The sequence below is a fragment of the Thalassophryne amazonica genome, chromosome 2, assembly GCF_902500255.1.
Source record: "Thalassophryne amazonica chromosome 2, fThaAma1.1, whole genome shotgun sequence".
NCBI lineage: Eukaryota > Metazoa > Chordata > Actinopteri > Batrachoidiformes > Batrachoididae > Thalassophryne > Thalassophryne amazonica.
Window position 1 is genome coordinate 151,155,978 of NC_047104.1, and position 21,180 is coordinate 151,177,157.

The 21,180-nt window shown below is 38.2% G+C and overlaps 1 protein-coding gene across 1 annotated transcript in view; it reads right to left on the reverse strand.

Annotated features, from left to right (window-relative positions):
* slc6a5 (solute carrier family 6 member 5) overlaps positions 1-18,770 on the reverse strand; it is a 104,425-nt gene extending 85,655 nt beyond the window's left edge. The window contains exons 1-5 of the mRNA XM_034163897.1: positions 18,324-18,770; positions 16,468-16,615; positions 14,980-15,111; positions 14,711-14,884; positions 2,425-2,575 (exon numbers count right to left, since the gene is read on the reverse strand). Coding sequence (XP_034019788.1) covers positions 2,425-2,575; positions 14,711-14,884; positions 14,980-15,111; positions 16,468-16,615; positions 18,324-18,770 — 1,052 coding nt within the window. The remainder of the gene's footprint in view (positions 1-2,424; positions 2,576-14,710; positions 14,885-14,979; positions 15,112-16,467; positions 16,616-18,323) is intronic.
* Between the last annotated feature and the right edge of the window lie 2,410 nt (positions 18,771-21,180).

Here is a 21,180-nt window from a genome sequence, read left to right on the forward strand (position 1 = left end):
AATCCACAAACAGACAAGTTAACTGGGACAACAGTAATCCAAGAAACAGATAAATCGTTGAGCTGAATCTACTGCTAACTGCTAATTGCTAACTGCTTACCCCTAACCCCTAATCACAAACATTTATGAATTGTGACAACCCAGTCTCGCGGCATGTCGTGATTCAGCATGAAAAGTGAAAGGTTTGATGGGTGATGGGTGCACATAATTAAAAGTGCAGTGGGGGGTCAGGGTGGTTATGGTTAGGGTTGGGGGGAGGAGTAGGGTTAGGTTAGGGTTAAGGTTAGGGTTAGGGTTGGGGTAGGAGTAGGGTTAGTAATAGTGAGTTTAAAAAAGAAACCATCATGAAGGATGAAAAAAAAGTGAGACTGGGTTGATTATGAAGGGGAGGTGATGGTCTAGTGGTTAAGCGTTGGGCTTGAGACCAGAGGATCCTCAGTTCAAATCCCAGCCTGACTGGAAAATCACTAAGTGCCCTCGGGCAAGGTCCTTAATCCCCTATGTGTGGACGCCTTGCATGGCAGCACCCTGACATCAGAGTGATGTGAGGCATTATTGTAAAGAGCTTTGAGTGTCAGATGCAGATGGAAAAGCGCTATATAAATGCAGCCCAATTAATTTAGTTTTGCTTTAGCTTTTTGGTTCTAAAACCCTGAAAATGAGACAAAAATGCTGCTGAAATTTTAATGAGTTGATGCGTAAACATAGAAGTTCCCAGAAAGGTTGAACTTGGCCAGATCAGATAATGTCCAAGATGTGCATAAATAACACTGGTCAACACGATTTTCCTGGCATGCAGTTTTTCAATAGATTTTGGGTAATTTGGGGGTGCTGAATCTGGATCTAGTTTTTTTTATTGATTTTTTTGCCGAAAGATAACAATTTACGTTGCGTTTATGCACCCATTTATGAAATTGTATATGCTACTCCCTTAACAATGCATTTCCAAAACTACTTTTTATGCTTGCACCCTTTTTGAGCATTATTGGCCACAGTATACAAATACTAAATAAGTGAGATATATTGGAAAAAATACAATCTGGAGCATTATGCTCAGCATGGGTAAGGCACCACTGAAAAGCTAATTGTGTCTTGCTCACAGAATTAAGTTTCCAGCTTTAAACCAAAAGCATACAAAAATACATGAAAAGGTAACACTGTCACTTTAAAACAATCAGTAGTGTTGCATAAATCCAATACATACCTCATGTTAAGACATCATAAGTTTTCTTTTTATAGCTGATCTCTTATGAACTGCATAAGGGACATCTGCCATCAAACTCCAGCAGTAATCTGCCATCATGTTGCAGTTCCATCGACCTTGGTAACGTTCTTCCATCACTTTAATGTTGTGATGGAAATGCTCAACCTGCTCCTCACTTACATCACCAAGATTCTCGGGAAACTCGCTCAGTACTGAGGGAGCTATGACCACTACCTTTGCAGATGGTCCAAACTTTTCCTTTTTAAAATGCTATTAACTCAACCAATAATTTGCATCTTTTTTTTATTAACTCAACCAATAATTTGCATCTTTTTTTTTCTTTTTTGTTTACCAAAATTGGAGCAAGTTTAACTTTTGACCCTTGTACAATCTGAAACTGACCTTTGTCACAATTTTTGGCATTTTTTACCCCATAACTCCAGAACATTCAGTCATAGATAGTCCAAACTATACCTTTTTGGAATCTTTATGATCAGACAAATAATGTGGTATAGGTTTCAACATGATTGGAGTATTTTTAAATTCTGACCCCTGTGTAATTCTTTATTGACCCCTGTAGCTCATTAGAGGTCAGCTCCAGGATGGCGTCATATCTGAAAATAAACATTAGTTAATTTAGAACAGGGGTTGGCAACTTGTTCCAGAAAGGGCCAAGAGGGTACAGGTTTTCTTTGCAGCCACTAACTCCACCAGGTGATTTCACTGATTAACTGATTCCACCTGCTCAAAGTGATATTAATCAGTGAAATCACCTGGTGGAGTCAGTGGCTGCAAAGAAAACCTGCACCCTCTCGGCCCTTGCTGGAACAAGTTGCAAACCCCTGATTTAGAATATGTGTGCAAAATTCCATGCTTTTATCACAAAATGAACAATTTTTTATGGACATTTCAGCTAAGCTGCACCACTATAGTTCTTGTAGGCTGAGGAGAAGCTCCTCCACCATCTCTCTGAAACTGTCAGCTTTCTTATTGCCATGGAAGTTATAGACCTCATTGTAGTCATTGTAGTCACGAAGTGGTGGACCTTGAGCACCACTTAGATCTGAGGCCCATCAAATATCCCTACTTTTTTCTTCTCATATCTAAGGCCAGAGAAGGTTGAGCATATGCAGCCAAAACAGTCTCCAGAACAATCAAGTGATTTGACAAACTGCTTCATTAGTCCAAGTTTGATGTGCAGTGGTGGTAGAGTGACTTACTTGAAGTACTCCTCGCTGGGGCTGACGTACGTCTTGTTGACGTCCACGGTCATGTTTATCAGTTTGCTGAGGTTCCCCACAGTGTTGGTGGACAGACAGAATGTGGAGTTCTTGATGGAGGTGATGTTTCTGTCCCGCAGAATGCACGAGTCTGTGCCAATCAGAAACCAACACACATCAGCTGAAGCCAGCGTCGGATCAGAACATCTTCAAGACCACAACTTATCAAATCTGACACTGTTCTAACACTGAAGGATAAATGGAAACACGTGAGATGGAGGTCTGAGGATGGCTGCTGCCCGCACTGGACAACTTTAATGTCTTGACTTTACACACAGCTGCAATTAATGATGACTTACATTATATTATTCATTTTGTAAAGTAGTCTGAAAATGATTTAAAAAATTCCATCACAGTGAGGAAAACACAGCTGCACATTTCTTCACCAAAATGTAGACATTCAATCAAAGTTTTCAAACAAATGCTGCAGATACGTTATAGAGGTTGCATATTGTGGTGCCTGTTGTTAGTTCCAGGGGTTATACTGAGTATACAAACTCTTTTTGTGTGGAAAAAATAATCCTTTATTGTAAAGAAAATTATAAAATTATATTTTGGTCTTCAGTATTTTTTGTGGCTAAAAACCTGGAAGTAGATCATTTATTGCTCATTTTAAATTGCTGTCTCTTTGCCTTTCATGGTTTAATTTTTTTTTTTTTTTTTTTGCAAAAATACTCAGTTAATTGTAATATTGCTCAGTAAAGTCAAGTCACTCCATTAAATTGGAAATTAATGGCTTAAATAAAAATAAATAAATAAATAAATAAAACCTGACTTTGATGGCAACATATTTCACTTCACATGTCCCTCATTCAGGATCATCCTCCTGCTCAGAAGGTTTACATTAAAATCATACCAGATCAAAATATAACAACAAAGTCAACTTTTAAGAGCATCAAAAAAAGTTTTACAGCTTGCCACACTGGACTTGGGAACTTCTTGCTCAAAAATTATGGAGTATTTCTTGCACTGCATTTTAATGAATTCACTGTTAACCTTATGCCAATTTACTGGACTGGAGCACTTATTTTCAGATTATTTATTTATATTATTTTTTTATTTATTTTATTTTATTTTATTTATTTTATTTTTTTTTGTACAAAATGATGCTCTGGTCATAATAAATTACAGTACTGGCACCACATCATTTGCTTCAAAAATGTGACTTGAGTAATTCTTGAAGCCCACATCTGCAATTAATTTGTGACCATTTAAAAAATAAAATAAATTTAGACAGTTTAAACCAGTTTAAATTATCATTAGCTTAAAGCTGTTATCACTGGGTCTCAGTCATGTAGTATTGAATGTAAACTGTTTCAAACTATCTTGGAAGTATCTTAAGCCACTTTAAATGAGTCCGTTGGGTGTAGAACTGTTCTGTTTAAAATAGCTCAAGACTGGATTTTTTTTTTTCAAAATTATTCTCATTATTATTAGGGCCCGAGTAGGAAAAAGTCCTATGAGGACCCTATTGTAATTGCGCTGTTTATTATTATTATTATTATTATTATTATTATTATTATTATTATTATTATTATTATTATTATTATGCGCAAAATGAAATCCAAATTTCGGCCTTTTCCCATGCTCAAAAACTCACCAAACTTTGCAAAGTCATCTGGTCAGATCCGAATTTTGATATTTTGGGGGTCGTATCACATTTCCACTGGTTTAAATTTTAAACCATGAAAACCAGATTTCTTTTTTTTAATTTACTTTGTTATAAACCTGGCTTGTAACTGCTTATAGCCTATTCAAAATATGATTAAAAAACCAACAACTTGGAAGATTTTCAAAAGTTAAAACAAATGTATTAAAAACAATAAATGTAAAATCAAGAAAAATGAGAAAATCCTTACATTTTTTTAAATTTAGAGCAAGTCAATCGTTGATGGTTTTTAATCAATGGAGAAATGGATAAATCAATGTATTCTTTATAATTTGCAAACTTCAAAATAAAAGCCTTTCATCAAATTTCTGAGGACTTGAAAATAGTTAAATTTAAGGGCTTTTCCCATTCTAAAGATGCTTGATGGCTCAGACAGAGAGATCTTCTTGTTGTTATATTGCACAGTGGCACAATGTAGCATTTGTCATAAATAAATAAATAAATGCTGTTTTAACTACACTCCTGTCCATTTAATTCATTAAAATGAATTCTTTCTAAACTAATCAACCAGTTTTTAATCCAGCAACAAAGCATTCACATTAAAAGCTAAAGTGGCTCCCCGCAGTGTCCAGGGCCTCCTGTCCCAAAAGCAGCTTCGGGCTCACAAGATTGTCTTACAAAACGTTTGCATGCTAAACACGTTTCCTAAAAGCATCAGAAAGGAGGACACATTAAAAATGATCATGGATGAATAAATCACAAAATCATCAAACTGAAATCTGTATCAGAACACTCCACACAGCTCCAATTTCAGACTAAATTGAAATACATGAATAAACACAAATAATTCTAATGCATTAAACACTTCAAATGTTAACATTTGTAATTCCTTGTTTTAATATAAATAAAACAACAAAGAGTCCTTTACACAGACGACATAGGATTTTACGTGTTTTGTGTCTGATCAGCACCACGGTCAGCTCATCTTAAAAAGCTCTTCATGCCCCACCCCACAGCTACACAGTTTTGTCCTCTTTCCCCTTTTATGACTCATTCTCAAAGAGCTTCCAAACAATCCAAACAAAATTGCATGACACAGCTTTGCTTGCTCGGCCTCATTAAAGAAGTTTTTGTTGATAAAAAATAATAATAATCAATGCCATGGTGATGAAATCTAGGATCTGACAGCATTGTTTTTCAATTATTTGCAATTATGAAGGAGTGTCTCCAAAACTTTTGAGAGCCTTAAATTAGAAAATAATTTTAACATTACTCATTTGGACATGTCAAGCGTAGTGTATTCCAATGTTGAAGACACATTCCCCAGGACATGAGAGATACGAGCATCGTCACCTTGTATAAGAACAAAGGAGACAGAATAATTATCGAGGCATCTCCCTTCTCGGCACTGTTGGGAAGGCCTTCGCCTCTGTTGCCTTAGCGCATCTATAGACCTTGGCCTTGCGTGTTTACCCGGAGTCCCAGTGCGGCTTTCGAGCTAGGAGATCTACCGTGGACATGATCTTTTGAATACGCCGGCTACAGGAGAAGTGTCAAATGCCGCTCTACATCGCCTTCATCAACTTGACCAAGGCTTTTGACTTGGACAGTCGAAGCGGACTCTTCAGGCTCCTGCAGAAGATCATCTGTCACCCAAAACTCCTCACAGTGGTCCCTTCGTTGCACAGTACAGTGTCCTTCAATGGCATAACATCAGAGGCCTTCCCAGTTAGCAGTGGGGTGAAACAGGGCTGTGTCTTTGCACCGAAGCTCTTCGGAATCTTCTTCTCCGTGCTCCTCCAGTACGCCTGAAGAATTGCAGCAAGGGTACATTCACACCAGGGCTGACGACAAGCTCTTCAACATCGCCCGACTTGGTGCCAAGACCAAGGTTGTGGATGTACTCATCTGTGAGATGCTCTTTCTCGACGATGTAGCCTTGACATCACACTCTGAAGACGGTCTGCAGCAGCTTGTTAGTCACCTCTCTCACACCTGCAAGGAGTTTGGACTGACCATCAGTTTGAAGAAGACAAACGTCATGGTGCAGGGCACTGTTGCTCCCCCTAACATTGACATTGATGGGTAAAGCCTGGAAGTCGTGGGGCACTTCACACACCTTGGGTCACCCATCTCTAACTCACTCTCCGTTGATGCAGAGATGAACGACAGGATTGCAAAGACAGCAGAAGTTATGGCAAGACTAAGCCACAGACATACCGCCTATGCCAAACATGACAAAAAGCTCAACAGCTACCATCTGAGGTGCCGTAGATGAATCCTGCACATCTGATGGCAGGACAAGGTGCCCAACACAGATGTCTTAGAATGTGCCAACATGAGCAGCATGTTCACCATTCTTGGTGAAAGGCGTCTTTGTTGGCTAGGGCCACATCAGAAGAATGGATCCGGGCCACATTCATAAAGATCTACTGTGCGGTGAGCTGGCACAGGGCACTCGTTTGGCTGGTCGAAAGCGCCTGCACTTCAATGATGTCTGCGAGTCAACACGTGGGAGCAGTGTGCAGAGGACTGTGCAGCCTGGCACCTTACTCTCAGAACAGGTGCACACAGGGCTGAGCAGGAGAGGAACTAAGGCCTTGCTGAGCAACGAGTAACAGTGGCAGCCTCAGCAGGCAGCCTCAGCAGGCATCACAGCGCACATGCAACAAATGCAGCAGAGATTGTTACTGTGCATTGGACCGATAAGTCATTTGCGCAGGTGCAGATAGAAACAAAAGACAAAAATTTCCTGTATATTTGTATTGTCAACTGTGTCGGTAGCATGACCCAAGCAGAGGGTCACCCCTTTGAGTCTGGTCTGCTTGAGGTTTCTTCCTCAAATCATCAGAGGGAGTTTTTCCTTACCACTGTAAGGAAAAACTATATAGGGTTGGTAAGGTTAGACCTTACTTGTGGCAGCTTCATTGTGATTTGGCGCTATATAAATTAAATAAATTAAAATTGTATTGAAAAAGTGTAAACAAAAAAACAAAAAAAAAAACAAAAAGGAAAAAAACTAACTGGGTGCTACACCATCATCTCCAGCAGACGGACAGATGCCAGGAGGAAGTTGTCATTCCTAAAATGTGAGAATCTCTGTACAAATAGTCACAGTGTTTTTTGCATCTCTGAGGAAAGTTTAAGGGGAAAAGTGAGATTTTTTTGGAGTAAATTCCACCTATTACATTTGCAAAATTCCATTGATAAATTTAAATTGTCACTTTAAAAAAAATTAAATATCTATCTTACAAAATTATTTCTAATTTTCTCAAAAGTTAAGAAATGTTTACGCCAGGAGAGATGTTTTGAGTCAGTACTTATAGCCATTATTTACATTTTTATGTCCCATTTTAAGAATAATGTTCATCTGTTTTTGTTTTTTAAAAAATGTGCCTTTATATCTGAACTTTTAACAAACTTTTTTGTTGCCTATTGCGGTGTCACTAAAGGCCCTTTCACACCTTGACGATTTAGTCTGTGTATGCCGACCGTATTAAACACTCTGGCATACGGTGCCATACATCTAATAAATTAAGCCTGTTTGTGTAGACAATAAAACAAAAACTAAATGAGATCTGATGGATTTCTGTGGATACAGTCAACTTCAGAAGTACTTACACACATATATTTGAAGTGCAGAATTTAATATCTGTTCAGAAATAATAGGAAACAAACCAATTTTGTCTAATCACGATATGTAACTGCAGCACGGCACTTGTAGAGTGCAAACCTCCGTCAACACTAGTTTCCATTTCCACAAATTCTTACCTTAGAAAAGCTGTTCAAGGTCAAACTCCTAGTTAGAAGTGACTTTTCATTTTTCATAAGCTAAGTTAGATGTAATCAAATGTCAGGAGGATGTATTTAGTTCATGCACTTGAATCAAAGCTTTTTTGTGGTGTTGCCTGGATTTTTTTTTTTTCAACTATTTCGGTTTTTGAATTATTTTGTCAGATAATTTTCACAGAGCATTGGTTATCTCTGCTATGCACAATTTGTCATTGCTTTTTGGCACTTGGATTCTGACTGATAACTGGAAAACAAACAGGCATAAAAATTGGAACCTCCATCCAATTTTGGTCGTGTAGGTAAATCCATAACAGAAAAATGAGACTGATTGAGGCACTTTTGACTGAGATATAATGCAAAACTTTATTAGTTGATAAAGGATACCATCCTACATAACACCCTCAAATATGAAAGATATTCAATCTTTTTTGACAGAGTAATGAATTTTTGAAAATTTGTTCAATGTTAGAGATAGGGATTTTTCCAATTTTCCAAGATTTTTCCTTACTTTGACCTTTGACCTTGAAAATTGAATCAAGTCCATTATATGTGAGTTTTACTGTATATGAAAAATTGTTGGCTCCAGGCTGTTCACAAACAACAAACAAACAAACAAACAGGGTGAAAACATAACCTCCTCCAACAGCTTACTGAACAACAACTTGCAAGTATTTTTGTATAGTCACATTTTTAAAAATCCAGGCATAAATAAAATGCCTGCATGGCACGCTTACTGACACACTTTGATGAATTAGCAATGACAACATCATGGTGCTGTGAGGTAAACCTGTCTGGAGTAGGTAGTTCTAAAAAATGAGTAAAGAATGAGACAAGTGAGGGAAGCCACCAAGACATCCAGACTATTCTCAAAAGAGTTATAGAATTCTGTGGCTGTGGTTGAAGAAATGTGCATAGTGTGTTTCATGGTGAAGAGAAACAGAGAAGGACTTCGATACAAGAAAAATCAAATCCAGGCTCAAGTTATCCATGTGATTTATGGCAAACTAAAGTTGAAATGTCACATTTTTGTTTGTTTGTTTGTTTGTGTTATTGTTTTTTTCTTTTTTTAATAAAATCCTTCTCTGTACCACTCCATCATGAAGCAGTGGTGACAAAACAGACAAATGCTGCACCACCTGCTCCTTTCTGTATGGATTTTGCATGTTCCCCCCGTGTTTGTGTGGGTTCTTCCAGGCGCGCCAGCTTCCTCCTACATCCAAACTTGTGCACCATAGCTGTGCATGCGAGTGTGAATGTGACTGCTGGGAGAGGATCCCCCCACCCGGACTTCTTTTTATCAACTTGTCAAAGGCATTTGACACAGTCAACCATGTCATCCAGGCAGATAGACTCCACGAGGTTGGTTTATCTAACCAGGCTGATAGCTGGTTCTCTAATTAATTATCAGCTAGAACACAGTGTGTCCTTCTTCCTCTTTCCTCCCTGTTCCAAAGGGCATGCCTCAAGGCACTATATTAGGCCTCTGTTGTTTACAATTTATGTGAATGATCTTTGTGATAATTTGTCTAATGCTGTGTCCCATTTTTATGCTGATGAAACTGTAATTTATTGTTCTTCTTCTTCAGTTTTAAAATCCTTTGAGTTCTTGCAGTCGGCCTTTGATTCTGTTCAGTCCCATTTGTCTTGCTTTACGTTAGTGCTGAATGCAGACAAATCAAAGAGCATGCTATTTTCAAATGGCAAGCAGCTTCCATCTCTCCTTCTGAGGTTGTCAACTGTTCATGATGTTGAAAATGAAATGGTCACATCTTATAAATACTTAGGCCTTCTGCTTGATGAGAACCTGATTTTAAATTGAAAAAATGAAGTCCATTTCCCATATGTAGATAAAGTTGTTTCTAAGCTGAAACTGAAATTGGGCTTTTTTTTTTTATAAATAAATCCTGCTTTTCACTGCAAGTCAGAAAACATTTGATCACCACAACTTTTTTACCCTTGTTGGACTGTGGAGACCTGCTTTTTATGAAGGCTCCTGATCAGATTTTTAAAGAAACTGGATATTGTTTACCACTGTGCTTTGTGTTGTGTTACTGGTTGCACCTGTCATGTACATCACTGTTCTTTATATGCTGTTGCACACTTTCCATCTTTGTATGTTCATAGACTGTCTCATTGGCTAATTTTTTTTATTTAAAAATATATTCTTGGACTTCTGAGCCACATATTTGTGCTCACACATGTGATGAAACCTCAGCTGATATGTCCTGCGCTCTCAGGACATCATACAGTTGCAGGTCCCAAGAGTCAGAACCAAACTGGGCAAAAAGGCTTTTAAATTTTCTGCCCCGTCTACCTGGAATGATGTGCAGAAGGACTTGAAATTGGCACATCTTCTATCTCTGGGGAAATTGAAGACAATTATAAAAGACAGAGAGATAAACTCAATTGGATATTGTGATTTACACTGTGTAATCCCACTCTTGTTTTTCTGTAATGGTTGAAACTGAGACCGTATTTTATTTGTGTTTCGTGTGTTTGTTGTAATCTGTTTGGTGCTGCCCTCTTGGCCAGGTGACTGCTGAAAAAGAAGTTTTAATCTCAATGAGTTTTTACCTGGTTAAATAAAGGACATTGATTGATTGATTGATTCTGACCAGATCAAAAAGATTCATTTGCATTTATTTTTTCCTCCGCCAATGAAGTTGGGAGGAGGTTATGTTTTCACCCCTGTTTGTTTGTTTGTTTGTTTGTTTGTTTATTTGTGAACAGCCTGTACCCCAAAATTTTTCATATATCTTTAGGTATTTTTTACATTTACATTCAAATCCTGATAGGCAAGAACTGATTAAATTTTCAAGGGCATGGGTCATAGGTCAAAGTCAGAAAAATCCCTATCCTTTAACATTGAATGAATTTTCGAAAATGCGTAACTGTCAAAAAAGATCAAATGTCCTTATGAAAACATGAAGCTCTATGCAGTATGCTGTCTTAGTGTATTGCACTATAGCTTTGTGTTTGTTTGTTTGTTTGTTTTTCTAGGATGCTCTATGAATGCTCCAAATGCAATTTCACTGTATGTACAATAAATAATGACAACAAATATTCAACAAATGTTTGTGCAGCATCCTTCAAAAAGGGAGTGTAAACGCATCTCAGAATTAAAATAAAAAAATCACCAACAAAAGCCAACATGAAATATAAAACAGTATGTTAAAAAACAGTTGGGATGTCACAGATTAAAATTGGTATTAAAAATGCAGTGCATATCTTATAGAACTGCATGTTCTGGACAGAACATCTGTCAAGCCAGCAATTTTTGTGCTGAAGGGGCACAATCACTAAATAAAAATATTTCAAGAAAAGACAACTTCATCAGCTGATAGAGGGGGATTTTTAAATTAGATCTGTAGGTCTGTGCAGTATCCATATAGCTCTTTATGATGTTGTAAGGCCAAGTTTCGAAGTCCAGAAGAGAGGTATAACCAAAGAAAAAAGCAAAAGAAAAGATTTCAATTCCAATCTGGGTCTGTCTCAACATTTCATCAACTACTTTCTGACCCCAAGATAATCTCTCCATAAAATCTTGTTAAAATTCATCCTTAATATTTTGAATTATTGCATTATAAAAGACAGCAGGGGTGGTGGCCAAGTGGTTAATACGCTTGGTTTCAGTTCGGAAGGTTCTGGGTTCAAATCCCACCCCTGCCACATTTCTCCATGTAATATGGAGTTGCGTCAGGAAGGGCATCCGGTGTAAAACCTGTGCCAAATCAACATGCAGATCCACCTTGGATTTGCTGTGGCGACCCCGAGTGCAAACAAGGGAGCAGCCGAAGGGACTTACTATTGCATTATAAAAGACAGCCTGGAGTGAACTTACAAATTAAACTCTTGCCCCTTATTTATAGAATATAAACAAAACTGTAAATAAACACCAAATAAGACAAAAAAAAATAGCTGAAACGGGGTGAGATGGAAACATACGACGGCATTTTAGGGCCACATAGAATTTTTTTTTTAGACTTTGAGAATAAAGTCGTAATATTACGAGAATAAAATCGTAATATTATGAGAATAAAGTCATAATTTTAAGACTTCGAGAATAAAGTCGTAATATTACGAGAATAAAGTCGTAATTTTACGAGAAAAAAGTCATAATATTATGAGAATAAAGTCGTAATATTATGAGAATAAATTCATAATTTTACGAGAATAAAGTTGTAATATTATGAGAATAAAGTCATAATATAATATTTTGACTTTTTTCTCGTAATATTACGACTTTATTCTCGTAATATTATGACTTTTTTCTCATAATATTACGACTTTATTCTCAAAGTCCAAAAAAAAAATTTCAATGTGGCCCTAAAACTCCGTTGTAGTAACAACTGATCTGCTGAATTCACTTATTTCTTGCAACCCTGGTCATATTAAAACACTGTTAACATTCAATCCTGTCTGTCACTCACTTTTCACAACTGCTTCCTTTAAGACAAATTACCTTTTTTTAAAAAAATTTTTTAGAAAGACTAAGTGAAAGAGAATGGGGCAGATAAATGTGTTAATAACCACTCTATCCATGTGGTTTGAGGGGAAAAAAAATGCAGCTTAAGTTCATTTAGAGGCATGGCATCCCATTCATACCTATGGATTTTCTTTTCAACATTATTTTAATGGGATTTCTCTCAAACAATGCAATTTTCACAGATGAGCAGAGTGCTCAGACTTGACTGCTAAAAAATATGGCTATGGTTGTAAATAATAATAGAAAAAAAAAAGATGAACTTGTCCTTGAAGTAGAACATGATTTGGATTGATGTATTTATTAGAATCTGAACACTTCTTAATCAATACGTTTTGTTCTTTTAGCAAAGAACTTTTCACTGTTGTATCATCTCTTTGTTTTTAATTCTAACTTTGATGTTTGAAATACTTTGGCTCTCATTGCAGCCAAATGAAGAAATGACGATTTCTCTGCAATACAAAATACCAAAATTTGCTTTCTTTTTGATGATGAGGCATTTCAAGAAAATGCCTCAACTATCATAATAAAAATCAGTGAAATGTAAGTATTGTTAGATATATTTGTGTGTTTAATTTTGGCTTTCTTTATTTGTTTTCCTAACTTGTGTTGGTATTAAAGTAGTTATTTTATTTAGGATCATACTTTTAGTTTTTACTCTTGTACTTATACTTTCCTTTATTCTCTGCTGGAATGTGCACGTTGAACTGGATTTGGACCACTTAGGACAAAGAGAGTCCGCGGTTACATTATAAATCATATGTGTTCTGTTACTGCACGGGTCTTGGGCAGGGGGCCTCCCTCAAATGCCCATGGGGATCAATAAGGGTAGGGTTTTGCGAAATAAGGTCTGTCTTTGTCACATCTATGAAATGCTTTATAAAAACTGTTTGTGTCTACTGTTCGGGATTCTGTAAGGGCGGATCTCACCTGTGAGAGAAGCTCTACAGAATCCAGGCATGATATTTTCACTGTGATTTTGAATAAATTTAAAAGTGCAGAATAGTTTGAGTTTGTACTTTGTGAGGGGCAGTGTTAGAGAAAAAGCCAGGGGAAAATAAGTATTAATTTGCCAACTCCTTTTACAACCACACCGATACACTTTGTGTTCCTCATAAATGAGACAAAACAAAATTATACAAAAACTTTACAATTAGACTGGATATAACACTGACAAAAACAGCTTTTACTCAAAGTCCTGGTTCTTTCCCTCAGCCCCAACCAGTCTCAGCAGAAGACTGCCCCTCCCTGAGCCTGGTTCTGCTGGAGGTTTCTTCCTGTTAAAAGGGAGTTTTTCCTTCCCACTGTGGCCAAGTGCTTGCTCATAGGGGGTCGTTTTGACCGTTGGGGTTTTTCATGGTTATTGTATGGCCTTGCCTTGCAATATGGAGCGCCTTGGGGCAACTGTTTGTTGTGATTTGGCGCTATATAAGAAAAAAGTTGATTGATTGATTGATTGATTAATAATAAAAACCACAAAATGATCATGATGACACACACACACACACACACATATATATATATATAGTACTTTTTTATCGTAATTGGGCAAGAGGATTAAATTTCACTGCAATAAGACTTTTTTCAATCCGTCAAATGAAATGATTACTTTGAAAGTATAGATCATACTTAAATGCTTCTTTCCATTCGTGTAAGACACATAGTTTTATTGCTTGCCGCCTCACTTTAAATTAAGCGGCATTATTTTGCAGAGCATGCTTTGGCTTTGTCTTCTTTTCCCTCGTTTTTAAGACAGAGTAAAAAGAGAGAGCGAATGAGAGACTATACCGTGTTGATGGGACGGGTAGTTCTGGCCGCTGCCAGCAGGGGTCAGTGTGGTGATGACAGACTGCAGCACTGCAGCAGCTGTACAGTAAATCCGTCAAGCCAGCAGTTTTTGTGCTGAATGCACACAATCACGAAAGGCAAAATATTTCAAAAAAAGCGCACAATTTGAAGATTTCCTCTACGCACGTCGATCTCAAACAGCTTCTTTATTTCAGATTTGCCATTTTGTCAGCAGGACAAGACCTTTTAGGGCAGCTTTTCTTTTTTTTCTTTTTTACAAAAACAATCACAGCAGCACAGGGCTTATGGAACTGCAGATTCACACGCACATAACTGATTTTTTGGCATAAAAAAAAGTGGTCACGGCGCCGTGCGTGAGCTGATTTTGGCGCACTGAGCGCCGACAGGGAGATGAATGATGAGAGAGAGTAAAAAAGGAGCGCAGAGAGAGATCACAGGTCAGGATTCATTACACTGCAGGACCCCTCGTGGCGCATTGCGCATTTTGGAGAGGTGTGTGTGCGTGCGTGCGAGCGTGCGTGCGTGCGTCTTACCGAGGAGCAGCATGTCTTTGTCCTTACATTCCACCGTGTTCCACTCATTCCTACAGTTAGCCCATGGCAGTGAGCCCTTCAACGAAGCGAACAGGTAGTACAGTGTCCAGCACATTATAATGTTATAGTATATGGCTATCAAGACAGATATTATCAACATGGCAATCCCGCAACCTAAAATAAATAAATGAGACGAAATATAGCAATTACTCTTAAAGGAAAGGAGGACGGACACACGTGGCATTTGTCTCACTCTGATGGCGGTGTACCTTGCAGGGCAGGGATGCATTTCCACACGGACACGGGCCCCTGGCTGGCAAACTGACCCAGAGACACCTCCAGCAAAAAGATCGGGATCCCCGCAATGCCCAGCATTGTCAGGTAGGGGATCAGAAAAGCCCCTGGAAGCAGAGTGAGAGCGAGCTGAAGGGAGCCGTGCAGCCACAATATACCACAAACACACAACTCACCTCTCTCTGCGCCAAAACATGCCAATCATTAAAAACCACCAACACCTACAACAACAATCGATTATTATTATTATTATTATTATTAAATCGTCAAATGTATTATAAAATATATAGCATATCATATAAGTTAAATAGTTATTTTCCACTATAGTAATAGTAATAATAAAATCTTGTTTTTAAAATATTTGCTCTTTTTATTATGTTCTTGTTGCTATTAAATAATGCAATATCCTATATGATATGTCACTTTTATATTTTTGTTAATTATTTTTGACACACAAAAACAAATCAAAGTTCATAACTTCAATAATAAAATGCATATCACTGTTACCGATTACACGTTCAGTATATTTTGACAAATATTTTAAAACTTACTAGTTTGTTGTCATGTATGTATGTATGTATGTGTGTGTGTGTGTGTGTGTGTGTGTGTATATATATATATATATATATATATATATATATATATATATATATATATATATATATATATATATATATATATATATATCATCCTGAGAACGAGGGAAAATTTATTTTGCTGCAGTCTCCATTTTTTCCCAGTATGAAAGGAAAGCTCCTCTCATCATTGGAAAGGCCAGGATGTCCTCTATTAACCACTTCAGGACTCAGCAGTGTAGCTCAAATGAGTCAAAAGATATAAACCAAGAAGATATATCCAGTACAGAGGACAGAAATGAATGGGCTGGGTCTCAGAAGGAGATATATATATATATATATATATATATATATATATATATATATATATATATATATATATATATATATATATATATATATATATATATATATATATATTTGACTATTAACTATTATGCAATGAATAGCACAGACTTCTATTTATATACACCCACTGGCTCCCTTGTAAATACATGTATATATTCTTATTTGTCTTTTTATATTTTTATATTTACTTTTACACCTTTGCACTACAGGAGCTGTCTTAATTTCATTGTACCTTGTGTATAATGACAATAAAAAGCATTCTATTCTATTCTATTACTATTATTAATGTTCTTGTTATTGTTGTATACATATTTGTTATTCAACTAAAATGTTAATTTTAATAATATAATTAACAATAAAATGTTAATATATGCTAATTTGAACACATTTTCCTTTGTATCTTCATTATTTTTACGTGTAGCCTGTTTAAGGCCTGTTCGTGGGGAAACAAATGGCAGAAATTGGTCACTTGGATTATGGTGTAATATTTTATATACAATGTTTATTCGTTTCTGTGTGATATAATTTGGCTCATTTTACCTCCACCATTCTGGAAGGCAAGATAGGGGAACCTCCACACATTCCCCAGTCCCACCGCATAGCCAACCATGGACAGAATAAAGTCCAGTTTATTGGACCAGTTTCCTCTGGCTTTATTCTCATCTCCCCCCTCGTCATCATCGTCAGCCTGAGAGGAAGAACATTCTCTGTCATTTTATTTCAAGTTGCTGCATCACCAGTGCCTCATTAAATACTCAAATGTTCTCCAAATAAAGCCCCAAACTTCAGCCAGAGACAAAACCCTGCAACAACACTTCCAACACATCTGCACCACCAAAGTCTATCTGTGTGTGTGATTAGCTTTTGAGTTACTTTATATATATATATATATATATATATATATATATATATATATATATATATATATATATCATAACAGAAAGTTAAATTATCGTTTACATCCAGCTCCAAATCCAGATTATTAATCTTTCAATTTTTTTTTTTTTTTTTTTTATTTTACTGCTTATTTTTAGTCTTTCACATCGGACCCCAGTGGCTGCGTTTCAAACCTGTATCAATTTTGATTTATTTTTATTTTATTAAATTTAGCTCCCTGAAACAAATTCCAAGTGGGAAACCGACAAATTAAAAAAAAAAAAAAGCGGAGGGGAAAGGCAAATTTATTGCATAAAATCATAATTCGCTTCATGAACAGCATCGTGAGTAGAGATGTGCGTGTGTGCGCGTGCGCTGGGCGGCGTTGAGGCGGAAGCTTCACGTCAATCAACGGAAAACACCTGCAGAAGACTGCGGGGTCTAAGTATCGCGAGAGTGCGATTAATCCCCGTTATCAATCAAAATTTAAACTGCGTCAACGAGGTTTTCTTTTTGGTTTATATTTTTTTTCACTCTGATTCTTAGAAACAATTAGTGAAGCCAAAACATTTTTCATTTACTCTAATGGAAAAGTACTGCTGTTGTGAGAAGAAGAAAAATGTTGGTGATCTCATTTTCTGTATTTCGTGAAAATTATTGATTTTATTATAATCTACAAATCTTTGGCACACTGAGCAGTGCAGTTCGGTCCTGGTCTGGATAGAGATCCAGATCTGTGGCACCAGTTCTTGACGGAGATGTGCGCTCTAATCAATGCTGTTGTAGTTCTAAACGAGAGCAAAAAGCATCGAAATAAAAGACCTTAAGATCCTTACGTAACCCCAATTCAGATCGGCTCAAGCAGACTGGGAGTCACTGGTGAGAAAATAATGCCTTTTTAAAATGTTACCCCCCCCCCCCCCCCCCCCCAAAAAACCACAAAAAAAAAAAAAACAAAAAAAAAAACACCATGCCACACGTGTTGAAAATGACTTTAAAAAATAAGTGATCTTTTAATATGGCATCCGTATCCGTCAAATCCGTTGTGGTTTGAAATAAGACAACGTGTGTTTTTTTCTGAAATTAACCAGATATGTTCATACAGACACACGATTACAATTAGGAGTAATGATCCCTCTGAGGTGATCAATGCTCCGATCATCCAACACTGATCAGATCGTAAATATAATTTCCTGTCTCGTATTCTATCTCTGACATTAGCGACTTTTGCGCAGCCTGATTCCTGATGCCAAAACGTTCCACCTCAATTTTCGTACTTTTGATTGTTTTGTTTTGTTTTTTCCCCAATATGTTTATTCTAGTTAAACTTGGTCAAATCTGAATCCTCCCTCCACACCCCAACCCCCACACATGTCACAATGAATTATCTGAATTCTTTACGCACACCTCAAACAAACCGGGCTCTACCTTCTCGTGGCGCAGAAACAGCTCCAGAGGGTTTTTTTTTGTTTTGTTTTTTGGATGCGGATAATTCCAGCAGCTCGGTGAGGCTCACTTACCCCCGCCACGCCCCCGGGCTGAACAGACGTGTTTCCGTCTGTTCCCAGTATGATGGTGGTCTGGCTCATGGCCGTCCAGTTGGTCGCGGTGTTGTTCTGCTCCGCTGTGGCCCGCAGCGGGTCGCCGTAGTGGGAGGACCCTCCGCGGCCCGCACCGGCAGAATCCTTCCTGAAAGCGGAGTTGACTGATCCAGGCACCGCCGGGGGTGGACTTTTAAACGTCCCGTACGCTTTGTTGCTGTCCAGATCTCCAGGTTTATTCTCCGCAGGGCAAAAAGTTTTGCTCTCGTTGCAGGGCTGAGGCGGCGGAGGCGGCGCCGCGTAGTGGTGCGGGGCCACCGGCGGGCACGCAGAGTTGTCCGGTTTGTTTGCTGTAAGTCCAGCAGCTCCATCGGGCTGCTGCGACGGGATGAAGCCGGCTGGAGCTCCGGACGGCTGTTTGGCCATCGCGTCCTTCTGATCCGACAAATCCTGCAACATGAAGAGCGAGAGATCAGCGACGCAGTGACACCATGTCCGGCTCCGGGACCGAAATCCAGTTTCTGCAGCAGGTTCACCTCCAGCTCGCAGTGCAACGTGCGAGCGTGTGTGTCAGTGTGCGCGTGTTGGGGGGTGGGATGAGGGCGGGGGAGCGGGCGCGGGGTCCGCTCTGCTTCTCCCTTTTTTTTCTGGGAGATTCTTTAATTTTACGCACCATTTCCCCCTTAGGTCAGTCAGCTGCACATCCACTGATTTTTATGGGCACTAGACAAGCTGCTCCCGGTCTGCAGCGGGGTTAGAGCGCAGGGCCGGAGGGATTAAAAATTGAACCCTTCAGTTTGTCTTTGAGTGCGGAGGGGGAATACGTTTTGCGCATCGGCTGACTGATTAACGCAAAGTCCTCTTTGTTGTTAATTAGTGAGAACTAAAAAGATCCTTAAATGGCGAAAACCGGTTCTGTATTGAAGAAAAAAAATTCACAATTTCAGTTTTCTGAAACTTACATTTGTTTCCATTTAAATTTTTAAACGAAAAAACTAAAATACAGGAAGTTTTGTTGATATTTTTCTGTGGAGTCTGATTTCAGCACCACGGACAGCGCAAATATAATGAATGGGTTTGTTCTGTGTTTCGTTTGTTTTTTGTTAAGTGTTAAAAACTCGCAAAAATGGATACAAGCGTGCTCGCAAATCATTTGATCGTGCGTGCGGAAAAGTTCTAAGTGTTTGCGGACACTTACCATTTTTTTGCGGAGCGGCGCTGGCAGGCTGAAAAGACGCGAGACGACTGAACGTGTCCGCGTAAAGCACCAAAGCTTTTCTATAGTGTCCGTGCGTGGGAAAGCGCGCAGTTTGCGTCAGCGCGGTGCAAGGTGCCCTTCGCGTGACACTTTCTTGATAATAGGAGATTGATAAATCATTGGCCTGGGATTCGGATTTTTTTTTTTTTTTTTTAAAGGGACATCCGGAAAGACAGAGGCGAATGTGTGCGTGTCTGTCTGCGCCCTGGCGTCGCGCCGTGCATGCGCGCAAGAGTTGGACGGACTCGTACACAAAGCTGATTAATACACTTGTCTCCCGGGATGCGCAAGAACGCACGCGCGTGAACGCACAGTCAAACTCGCACGCACTCAGCAGGTTTCAATAAAGATTTCCAGTTGTGTGCAGAAGTCAGCGACACGTGCAACGTTCCCAGTCGCTTCTTTGATCTTTTTTTTTTTTTTTTTTTTTGCACGCAAAAAGTTTCCCAAACTGATCTGTAGATGTTTATTAAAGTGCTTGTTGAGGAATTTTAAAGAGGAGATAAATAGCTGAACGAAATAATTTGTGAACTCTTACATTTTACTTGTTATGAATAAATAAATAAATAAATAAGCTGAGCTATAAATAGTTTTTCCGCTGGTTTTCGATTTACGCACGGCGCGCCCCAGCCTGCGTTCCTTTGTGCGTCACTGATGGAATCATTGATCAAGTTTTTATTTTTTATAGGCGTGGGGGATGGGGGCGAGACCTTTCAAAAGCTACTCATTTACGCAAGAAGGTGGCATGTACATAAGAAAAGAACCGAAGCGCCGCATTGCGCACAGCAGCCACCGCTCACAACACCCAAAAAAGTGAGGCGGCTGCTTTTACTACAACACGTAAACATAAGTAAAGGTAATGTATTTGTTTGATTATCTCCAAACGCTAAATTCAGATCTTCTAAGAACCTTTACAGTTTGCAGGTATTATTGATTATTTGAAAGTTCAAAAATAAAACGCCGATAGAAAAGCATGTTGACGGAGCCAAAAGGCCACAGATTGAATCCTGTCCCGATCAGGATATAGATCTGGTGGATTGCCTAAAAAAAAAAAAAAAAAAAAAATCTGTCTCCTTTGCGGTTTACAGCAACCCTCCAGCATTTTTCCAAGTGAAAAACTCCACCCCTCTTCTCTGTTTGGATCAGACAAGAGACCAAAAATGAAATGCTCCGTGCGCGCTGACCGATTGTTCAAACAAGATGAAGTCATTTCAGCTCGTAGCTCCGCCATATCTGGATCTGTAGGTGGAGCCAGAAGAAACGCCCCATCCCTCTTTAAAAAATATCAATAATAAATAAATTAATCAATAAATAATAATAATAATAATAATAATAATAATAATAATAAATGTATACCTGTATGTGTATTGAGACTTGTCCCTAACTGATACAGAAATGTAAATTAAGTAATTAACCCGCATCAGGATCATTGTGTTGAGAATAAACAATGATTATACTACATATTATTGTGTTTTCTTCCCAGGAATCCTGAAAGAAATACATGTGAGCTGGACTACAATGTTTTAATGGAATAATAATTTATTAAAAATAAATGTAATAACAATAATAATTTTTTCT